At 36.1% G+C, this 11,852-nt stretch overlaps 1 protein-coding gene across 1 annotated transcript; it reads right to left on the minus strand.

Moving 5' to 3' along the window:
• Positions 1-9,609: 9,609 nt before the first annotated feature.
• On the minus strand, positions 9,610-10,119 carry LOC113351174. The gene has a single exon (XM_026595211.1). The coding sequence runs from the start codon at positions 10,117-10,119 to the stop codon at positions 9,610-9,612; it is 510 nt and encodes a 169-aa protein (XP_026450996.1).
• Positions 10,120-11,852: the final 1,733 nt, after the last annotated feature.

Raw genomic sequence — 11,852 nt, forward strand, 5'->3', positions numbered from 1 at the left:
CATATTGATTCTTTGATAGACTTGTATGTGTGAGACAGATTTGTTCATTGTCAAAGCCTGCGATTTTGGGTTGTAGCAACTCTTAGTTGTGGGTGAGATCATCTAAGGGAATCAAGTGCGCAGTATCCTTCTAGGATCAGAGGCGTAGGGAGTATAATTGTACCTTAGATCAGTGGGAGAATGATTGGGGTTCAACTATAGTCCAGTCCGAAGTTATCTTGGAGTAGGATAGTGTTTGCAGCGGCTTAATACAATGTGTGTTCAATCTGGACTAGGTCCCGGGGGTTTTCTGCATTTGCGGTTTCCTCGTTAATAAAATTCTGGTGTCTGTGTTATTTCTTTTCCGCATTATATTTTGTTATATAATTGAACTATCACAGGTTGTGCATTGTTCAATCAATTAGAATATCCGACCTTTTGGTTGTTGATTTAAATTGATTGACACTTGGATATTGGTCTTTGGTACCATCCAAGTTATCTCTCTGGTATTTGATAAAGACTCGCAGATTTCTATTTGCTTGAGTATATATCAAATCGAGAGATTGAGATATAAACTCTTTGATATACTTTTTATCTAGATTGAGTCTAACTGTCTAGTTGATTCTCTAGAAAGTATATTGGAGTTTGTCCATAAAGATTGCTAAGCGAAATATTGGGTGTGGTTGTTGTACCCCCACTTTTTCAGGTAATCCAAAGATATGCAGTGAATAAAAATACCAATAAGCCTAGCGATTTTCCCTTTCGATTCATAAAACAAGTTCATGAATGTACTTCCTTTAAACAAATGTAATCATTGTTTCCTAGGATGAAATCTTTACCTTTACCCATACACATAATCACAATAGCATTCACACGATTGCGTTGATGTCTTACATACGAAGTTCAAAAGATAAGCGTTATACTTCGTATTATAAATCCTTAACACTATGATCATGTGATGTGATCATGTCTCACTACTAGAGTATAATCACTCACAACTTTGCAATTATGTTTTCAATATAGCATGACTTGAAAGATACGTTAGTAATGAAACAGTTCAAGTCAAAATATTACTAACCTCAAGAGGAAGGATGATGTCGTCGTTGTAGCTTGTTACTTCTTCACATTCTTCAAGTCTTCGAGTAAGACGTGTATGTCTCATAATCCTAATCTTTATAGTCTAACCTATACGAAGTTGTCTCTAGTTACATAATCAAGCGACTCTTTAACTGAGTTTTGATTCACTAAAATATGACAACCAAACTTGACATACCAACGCTTGGTGTGTTCAACCGATCTATGCTCTAACATCACCCACAACTAAGAGTTGCTACGACCCAAAGTCGAAGACTTGATAAACAAATCTGTCACACACTAAAAAGTCTATTGAATAGATAAACCTGTCTACCACAAATAAACCTATGAGTTTTGTTCCGTCTTTTGATAAATCAAGGTGAAAAGGAACCAATTGATATACCAGAATTATATTCCCGAAGAACATCCTAAAAATATCAATCACCTCATAATAATCTTAATCGTATGGTAGCGAAACAAGATATTGTGGAATCACAAACGATGAGACGAAGATGTTTGTGACTACTTTTTATCTTGCATATCGGAGATCAAATCTCGAGACAATCTTAGAGAAGATAGTACTCAATACGATAGAAACATCAAGACCAGAACACGCAACTACAAAGAAAATAGTTGGGTCTGGCTTCACAATCCCAATAAAGTCTTCAAGTCGTTAACCTACAGGGTTTTGTGAAAAACCTAAGGTTAAAGGAGAATCGACTCTAGTCGCAACTACTATCACACATAAGGTGTGGGGATTAGGTTTCCCAATTGCTAGAGTCCTCCTTTTATAGTCTTCAAATCAGGTTTGCAATCAATGTTACCTTGGTAACAAAGCATTCAATATTCACCATTAAATGAAAACCTGATTAGACTCAAGCTAATATCTTTCAACCGTTAGATCGAACTTAGCTTGTTACACACAAATGAAATGTACTTTCATTTAGATATGAGTAATCGTACCTAAATGTGTACACCTTGTTGTCTCAACAATAGTTAACAGAAGTTAGCCATATGAACACTTTCATATCAACCTTATTCATCTTAACCATAATTAGTTCAAATGACTCAAATGAAACTAGTTATAGAGTTGTTCAATTGTTTATATTCTCATAGAAGTATACAAGACACAATTGAAGCAAAATCGATTTTGAATCACTCGAATCAAGTCATAAACATTATATCCACTGTTTGCAAATGATTGCATTCCTTAATATATAAATGTATTAGTTCATGAACAAACCGATTTTAGAACATCATCCACTTAGGTATGCATACGGGTACGCGTACCTAAATGGACGGACTAAGTTTGAGTTTCGCCAAAACGCGAACTGGTAGGCATACCTTCCAAACTCAGCAGAAATTCCCGGACCTGAACCTTACGCCAGTATGCGTACCGGTACGCATACCAGGTTCCCGGAATTTCTCTAAACCAACAAGTACACATACGGGTATGCATACCATGGTTTCCGGACATGGATTACATATATGCAATTACGCATACTATGCTTAAATCCAATTGTTCTAAACTCTCATTTCAACCATTGAAACATTCTTGGAAGACGGGAATAGCTGTCTCACACAAACTATTAGCTTCAAAGCAATTTTCAAGTGATTAAATGATTAATACAAAACATTCCGAGTCTACATCAAATGACTGTCTCACACAAATCATGTAAGATGTTGCCAGGCGGTTTTCATATGATCATCTTTTGACTTTCGTCAAGAATATAAGATGAACTTGGTTAAAGCGAAAGCTTACCAACACATATTTCGAGAAATATGTAAGCGAGTTAAACTCAGCTCGAAATATCAAATGTGTATAATTGAAGTCTATATAGCTATACGACTTTTGTCTCAAATATAAGATAGAGTAGATAGACTTTTGAGTAATAGATGAGTTCAAGTCTCCACATACCTTTTGTTGATGAAGTTCCACAAGGTTTCCTTAGTAGTTCTTCATCTTCAATCGATGAACGCCGTGAAGTCTAATGCTCAAGTACACTTTCTATCATAATCCGAGACTTAGCTATAAGTAGACTATAAATCAAGACTTATAGTTTTGGCAACTAAACTTGACAAAAAAGCTTGAGATAATAACGCTTGCGAGTTCGACCGAGCAGTGCTCTAACAATCTCCCCTTTGTCAATTTTAGTTACAAAACTATCAATACATATGGATTACAAAATAAATAAACTTTGTAACTTCTCATCCAAATGCTTTATCTCCTTGGTTCTTCAACATTACTTGAAATCTTCGTCACTTCCAAGCACTGCAGTGATTCTGAACGTGCTCAACTCAGCATCAATGTTGTTGAAGATCCATAGCTATAACAATGAGAAAACAATTTCTCTCAATCATTGTTATACAATGTCATAGTATTATTACACATCATCAAAGTCCAATTGTATCACAACTTTGACAACAATACTATGGTGATATGTATCACTCCCCCTTAGTCAATACTTCATCTCACATGAAAATTACTCCCCCTTACATGATGAACGGTAAACCATATGTATTTGTAGTATGAACTACACATTGGTTCTCCCCCTTTTTGTCAATAAAAATTGGCAAAGGTACTAAAACTAGTGGGATCCTAATGAAATTTCCATAGAGACACTTCATGACCAAAAGAAAACAACATATCAACTTGTTTAGATGAATCATATAGCCGAAGCTAAATGCATTCATCAAGGAATTTATAAAGATACAAGATAATTCCTACAATTTTCCACATCCGCACTCCCCATAAAGATTTGACAATTAAACACAAGCTCAATTAAGAACTCTCCCCCATAAAATGTCATTCTCGAAAGAACAACAAGAGCGACCTTACTTTCGCAAGAAAAGAAGGATTTCATTGGACATTAACAAATCACATGAAACATGAATTTGTATCCAAAATACTCCATTAAATTAACCACAAGAGAACCCATGATTTATTTAATCGGAAATGCTCACATAAGAGAACTTACGGAGCCGCACAGTATTTACACAAATATGTGGATCAGGGAAGACCAATACTGTGGAATAAACAAAGATTTTTTCTATCTTTCATCACTATTTGCATAGACACATATAATAGACTTAATCATTGTAAACAAAAGTTCATCTTATCTTCCATTAATATTTGCATAATGACATAGTAGGCTTAACTTTTCTTGTCAAAAGTTCATTCAATATTTTATCACTATTTGCATAATGACATATAAAGGACTTAACTTTTGACATATATGGGACAATCATAGATCACGGACGCAAACATACATATCCCATAACAAGTTGCAATATATGAAACCATAAATATTATTACTGCAAAATCATCTTCCAAATAAACTTTAGAATTTAAATAAATAAATCTAAAAACATTGCAAGATGAAAATCGTTAGAAATAGCTATGTGTACTCACAATAATCGATATTCCAAACCCTAGTTATCCTTATTAAAACACAAGAATAAATTCTCATAAGAAGTTTCCTAGACAAATAAAAAAATCAAAAAAAATCTAAGAGAAACTTAGATACGGTCAACAACCAAAGAACGGGCAAGGGCAAGTTCATCAGATGCCCTCTTCAGTTCTTTTTTCAGAAAAGAAAGGTTCCTTGAAGCAATTTCAAGTTGTTCACATACGACCTCAAAATCTTGAAGAAGATTTCCAACCAATTGAAGAGATATCTGGACTGGAAGATCTTTTTCATGATCAACTTCTTGAAACAAAATTTCGGAGATGGGTTCTTCGTGAAGTTCAAAAACCTTGGCATCATCAAGTTTGTCTTCCTTTTTGCATTCTTCCATTGCACACCAAAATTCCAAGAAAAGTCTTGATGTTACTGAACGAGTATATATCAAAATAAATCCTTGATATATATTTATAAGAGATTTTCACAAGGCAACCCTAGGGTTACTTGTAAGCGTTCGGTAACGGGTCGGGTGCACAGTGTTCATGGTTATGACCCAGAAATCAAAAACCAGGGAACCAAAGGAGCTACTCGTTTAGAAGCATGTTTTGACAGAGAAAAAACAAGTTCTGAGCAAATGACAGGAAACTTTGGCTCATAAAGATTACAACCCAAGGTTGGAAATCAACTGTCATTAAGGAAGAACAAACTGAAGTTTTAAAATAAAGCATCAGACGAACAAAACACGATAACTATTCGGATCAAGGCTCAAAAGAAAGATCAAAGCCAACAATAATACAACACAGATCATTTCAAGAAAGGAACAACTTCTTGAGAGTTATGTGGATCTCCTCATGGTCTCAAAGAGGATACACATAAGAAAATGGTCAAGTTGTAATTTGATGAGCATGAAGCTCATCAAGGGTATTTATATTTTCCTTTTCTTTTTCTTGACAGAAAACAGAAGTCTTATGAGAAACTTCAAAAGAATTAACAAGAGAAGGACAAGAGTTACCTGAAACAACTGCTCTTCTCGCCTTCTTGATCTTGCGCTTGGGACTGTTGATACAAGTCTTGAGTTCCGAAACACGATTATTGATGTGAATATAATCAGGAACACCCATTTTGGAAACAAGATCATCATTGAGGGAAAGAGAGGAGTTTGAAGATTTTTTTATTTCTTCGAAACCTTTTTTTCTTTACAGACCTATCAGAATTATCAGTCATCCATATAGCATTGTTCTTTTTATGATTGTAAGCAGAAGTTGTGTTATATTCACAATCAGGAATTGGCCCATTACAACACTTTTTGTGTGATGGACTTCTGACTGTACACTGATAAGCAGGTTTGATTACTTCTTTAGACATCCAGACAAGAATGTTATGAAGTTTTTCATTCCGTAAACGAAGATGACATCTCCTTTCGATGTGACCCTTTTTTCCATAATAATAACAATGGAACTGAATGTTTTTGACTGTTCTCCTCTGGGTTGTTTTTGAAGGTTGACACTTGTTGTCCTTAGGATCATCAGTTGTTGAAGATAGTCTTTCACTTTTGATAGCAGTGAAATCTTCACTAGGTAGTTTTCCATTAGCACGAACAAAATTGATCTTACCAGCACTTGGAGCGTCTATTCCTTTATAGCCCAGACCACGTGTGTCACGATGTTCTTTAGATGCTCCTAGCATAGTGGATAATTTTGTAGAACTAGCCTTGAATATTTTCAGGTTCTCTTCCAGTGATTTGATCTTATCAAGAGAAGCAGCTAGATCAACCTCCAATTGTTTTTCTCTGGTGAGAAAGCTGATTTATCTGTCATTAAAACATTTTTGTTGAGAGCCATATCTTGCTTCAGTTTCTGCATGTCTTTCTTTTAACACAAAGATATTTCGATGAAGATTACCATACTCATAATATTTTGAACGCACATCTTCTTCACGATCTTTAAGAAGATATTGTAAAATTTTGCAACCACAATCATATCCCTTAAAGAGTTTTCTAAGTTTCCTGTTTTCTTGACAGAGAGGAGTCAAATATTCAGCCAAGCAAGATGTTGACCCTTTTTTCTTTATGATATGGTCAAAAAGCTTGATATATTGTGAGATTTCCTCATCAATATCTTGTCCCTCTTCTGAATCACTTTCATATGAAAGCTCATCTAACCGTTCATCTAGGAAATTTTCCCAGTTGAAAGCAGCTTCGGAAAAGGGAGAAGATGTGAGAGATTTCTCTGGTGATTCAAGGTTTTGAACCAAGTTAGAATGTTTCTGAACTGGTGATGCGTTGTTGGAGACATTATCGTCCATAGTCAGATCACTACAAACACAGATTTATGAGGTCTCAAACGTGTTTGCCTGCTCTAATACCAATTGAAAAAGTGGGGGTACAACAACCACACCAAATATTTCACTTAGCAATCTGTATGGACAACTCCAATATAATTCCAAGAGAATCAACTAGACAGTCAGACTCAATCAGTGGAAATATATCCAAGAGTTATATCTCAATTTCTCAACTCAATCTGAAATCAAACAAATAGGAATTTGCAAGCCTTATTGATTATAAGAAATAACTTGGACGGTATCAAAAACCAATATCCAAGTGTCAATCAATTTAATCAACAACAAAAGGTTGGATTCACAATTGATTGAACTTACACACAAACTGTGATATTTCTATAATATAACAAAATATAATGCAAAAAAGAAATAACACATACGCCAGAAATTTTGTCAACGAGGAAACCGCAAATGCAGAAAACCCCCGGGAGTTAGTCCAGATTTGAACACCACAATGTATTAAGCCACTACAGACACTAGCCTACTCCAAGTTAACTTCGGACTGGAATGTAGTTGAGCCCTAACCAATCTCGCACTGATCAAGGTACAGTTGCGCTGCTTACGTCTCTGAATCCCAGCAGGAGTCTACGCACTTGATTCCGTTAGCTGATCTCACCCACAACTAAGAGTTGCTGCGAACCAAAGTCGAAGACTTGATAAGCAAATATGTCTCACACAGAAAAGTCTATTGAATAGATAAATATCTCTCCCACAAATAAATATATGAGTTTTGCTCCGTCTTTGGATAAATCAAGGTGAACATGAACCAATTGATATACCAGACTTATATTCCCGAAGAACAGCCTAGAAATATCAATCACCTCACAATAATCATAATCGTATGGTAGCGAGACAAGATATTATGGAATCACAAACGATGAGACGAAGATGTTTGTGACTACTTTTTATCTTGCCTATCGGAGATTAAATTTCGAGCCAATCTTAAAGAAGATAGTACTCAATACGATAGAAACAATAAGATCAGAACACGCAAATACATATAAAATAGTTGGGTCTGGCTTCACAATCCCTGTGAAGTCTTCAAGTCGTTAACCAACAGGGTTTCGTGAAAAAACTAAGGTTAAAGGAGAGTCGACTCTAGCCGCAACTAGTATCACACAGAAGGTGTGGGGATTAGGTTTTCTAGTTGCTAGAGTTCTCCTATATATAATCTTCAAATCAGGGTTTGCAATCAATGTTACCTTGGTAACAAAGCATTCAATATTCACCGTTAGATGAAAACCTGATTAGATTCAAGCTAATATCTTTCAACCGTTAGATCGAACTTAGCTTATTACACAAAAATGAAATGTTCCTTCATTTAGATATGAGTAACCGTACCTAAACGTGTACACCTTGTTGGCTCACAAATAGTTAACCGAAGTTAGATATATGTTCATATCAACCTTTTTCATCTTAACCATAACTAGTTCAAATGACTCAAATGAAACTAGTTCTAGACTAGTTCAATTGTTTATATTCTCATATAAGTATACAAGACACAATTGGAGCAAAATCGATTTTGATTCAATCGAACCAAGTCATGAACATTATAGCCACGGTTTGCAAAAGATTGCATTCCTTAATATGTAAATGTATTAGTTCATGAACAAAGCGATTTTAGAACATCATCCACTTAGGTATGCATACCTAAGTGGGGGGACTAAGTTTGGGTTCGCCAGTACGCGAACTGGTACGCATACCTTCCAAACTCAGCAGAAATTCCCGGACCTGAACCTTACGCTAGTACGCTTACCGGTATGCATACCAGGTTCCCGGACTTTCACTAAACCAACAAGTGCGCGTACGGGTATGCATACATTGGTTGCCGGACATGGATTATATATATGCAAGTACACATACTATGCTTAAATCCAATTGTTCTAAACTCTCATTTCAACCATTGAAACATTTTTGGAAGACGGGAATAGCTGTCTCACACAAACTATTAGCTTCAAAGCAATTTTCAAGTGATCGAATGATCAATACGAAATATTCCGAGTATACATCAAATGACTGTCTCACACAAATCATGTAACATGTTACCAGGCGATTTTCCCATGATTATCTTTTGACTTTCGTCAAGAATATAAGATGAACTTGGTTAAAGCGAAAGCTTACGAACACATATTTCGAGAAATATGTAAGCGAGTTAAACTCAGCTCGAAATATTAAATGTGTATAATTGAAGTCTATACAGATATACAACTTTTGTCTCAAATAGGAGACAGAGTAACTAGACTTTTGAGTGATAGATGAGTTCAAGTCTCCACATACCTTTTGTTGATGAAGTTTCACAATCTCTCCTTAGTAGTTCTCCGTCTTCAATCGATGAACGCCGTGAAGTTTAATGCTCAACTACACTTTCTATCCTAATCCGAGACTTAGCTATAAGTAAACTAGAAATCAAGACTTATAGTTTTGGAAATTAAACTTGACAAACAAGCTTGAGATAGCAACGCTTGCGAGTTCGACCGAGCAGTGCTCTATCAAAATTGAAGACCGTATCTTACCCGACTATACAAACTTTTGCGGGAAGTCTTGGTAGGTATATGCCTCATCTTCTAGATTTAACCTGTAACACCTAGAAACTTTAGAATATGTCCCTGACCATGCCATTACAATTGGATGATTCACCTAGACTTGATTAAAGGTTTAAAAATGGCATGACCGGATCTGGTTTACTTTAGAGAATAGATCTAACATGATGCAAGATAGAGGCAACGGAAAAAATATGATGCAAAAATAAAGCAGAAAGACATAAGATCGTGAAAAGATGCATTAGAAAGAAAATTTTGAAACTAACCTGTTGTAGTCAAAATACCCCATCAACGTGGTTACTACATTTTCTTCCTTGTCCTAAAAATACTTTGACTGTATCATCTGGATCGTAAATAACACGTTGCTTGCCCGGAAGATGTACTGCTAGCCGCTGTACTTTGGGCTTCACTTTTTGTAAACGATTTCCAAGTAAACGCCAAGATGCCTCAGGTACTCCTATATACCTTGCATTTAGATATTGAAGAATCTTGTTGGGTCCACCACCAACAACCATAATGGTCAAGTCATGTACCTTGTAGATATACTTGTGTATGTACTTCACAACTCGGACAGTAGAATAGACCTCGACATTGATATGGCAGTCAAACATCCTGGTAAGATGTGGATTGAAAAGGACCACATCCATATTAGTGTATGACTGGTTACGACACCGGAAAACCCGGCCATCATTGCGTCGGCGGTAGACAGGATATCCATTCTCACTAATTGAAGTTGATTCTGCATATTGTTTCAGATAGTCTTTGGTGCACCTGCCGCCATCCATGCAACTTGCACTTGGTTTCCTAGCACCGCATGGTACATGCACTATGTATCTTTGTATTGTCTGGAAAGTTTGGTTTCCTTTTTTTCATCTGGGAATTCTGCACATACCATGTTATCCACTTGCTTCGGAGTATGTATTTTATCTTCATTGTCCAGAAAAATCAACATGTGCATATGCGGCAAACCCCTCTTCTGAAACTCTATTGTGTAAACAAATCCAACCACCCCGCCAAACACTTTCTTCTCTTCTATTTCTTTAATTAGTGCCTTGCGTTTGAGCTCAAACACCCTTGCCACCAAATCATTCTTATTGTGCGGTTGTTGGTTCTCAAACAGAGCACTTGTAATTTCTTCCCATCGTGGATTTTCCGTCACGGTGAGGAAGATATCCGGATGATGGTTGTACCTTAGCAAAAAAAAGGGAGTTTTATTAACAATTTTTTAACATTCAATTTCTACCCAAATTTTTATATTCAGATTTGAAGAAATAGCAACAATGATCCATAAGTTTCAAGCACACAACAACGATGTAAATACACTAAAAACTAACTCAATATGGTCTCACTAAAGCAATACTAAGGCCAGAACATTAGTCAGATACTGCGCAAGAAAATTCTGCAACCATAACCCCATACCAACTACTTGTTATAGGCATGATAACAATTTATAGCCATTTTCTCGACCAAGTTAACAACTAATACACAATTAATTAACAACTAGATCAAAATCCAAACACAAAAGCGAACCAAGTTATGAAATGAAACTGCTTTCTACCATGACTAACTGATTACTTGATTAGAATTCAGCCAACTTCTAATATGTGAGGTTTGTCTTCACACTGGAGTAGAACAAAACCAATCCACAAAATTAGATCATCCCTACTGAGATATAACTAATTATAGTGGTTATTATCACTCGCTGAAGTTCATACAATATCTCTATCTGTTTATTATGACATTTTACTTAGTTCTCATTGTTTAGGAAACATTGAAGATCAACATATAAAAACAACGAAATTTAAAGGCATCGAATTCAGAGAATTAACAAACAACAAAAGAGATTCTACCTGGTGATGGCCATTGAGTCTTGATATATCTCGTACATGTTATGAGGACCGCCTATGAATGTGGAGGGGAGTATGACTGGTTGACCACGTTTCGCGGCTTTGTTTCCAGAAAACCCAAGGTCAGCAAGCCCTTTATAGTTCTGAACTCGCAAATTAGGTTGATTTTTTCTAATCCACCGAAGGCGATTCTGTTCAGTTGTTGCCCAAGCATCCACTATAAATTCCTGAAAGAGCATACCGTCTCTTAATATCGTCGAGTACTTACCTAGCCTCTGAAATTATCTGTAGATGTAATATTCCATTTGCGTGAGCCGTGTATTTGTAGCCTTATCTAGATCGACATCTCAGTGTACCATCCCAGGTTCCCATCCCAATTCACCATATGGGAACAAAAGAACGTAATTCAGAGGAAAATATGATGGATGGCACTCTTTGATTATCTATAAAGCACGACTTCCTTTCAGATGAATTATTATGTCACGCGGTACCCATAATTGATGGTTTGTCCGTCTTCAGGCAATATAACAGCTATCTTATCTATTGTGGGTAGGTTATAACGTCTCTGATCTGACCCTTTTTCGTATTGGAGAGAAACATGAACATCATTGCCCCTCTAATCATTGTTTTTTAGTAGTTCAAAAGCCTGCATGTATTTCTTCACGAATGGA

Source organism: Papaver somniferum, chromosome 1 (genome assembly GCF_003573695.1).
Source record: "Papaver somniferum cultivar HN1 chromosome 1, ASM357369v1, whole genome shotgun sequence".
NCBI lineage: Eukaryota > Viridiplantae > Streptophyta > Magnoliopsida > Ranunculales > Papaveraceae > Papaver > Papaver somniferum.

Excerpts from the sequence above, each read along its gene's own strand:
- LOC113351174 (XM_026595211.1), bottom strand. The coding sequence starts at position 10,119 with ATGGATGGCGGCAGGTGCACCAAAGACTATCTGAAACAATATGCAGAA.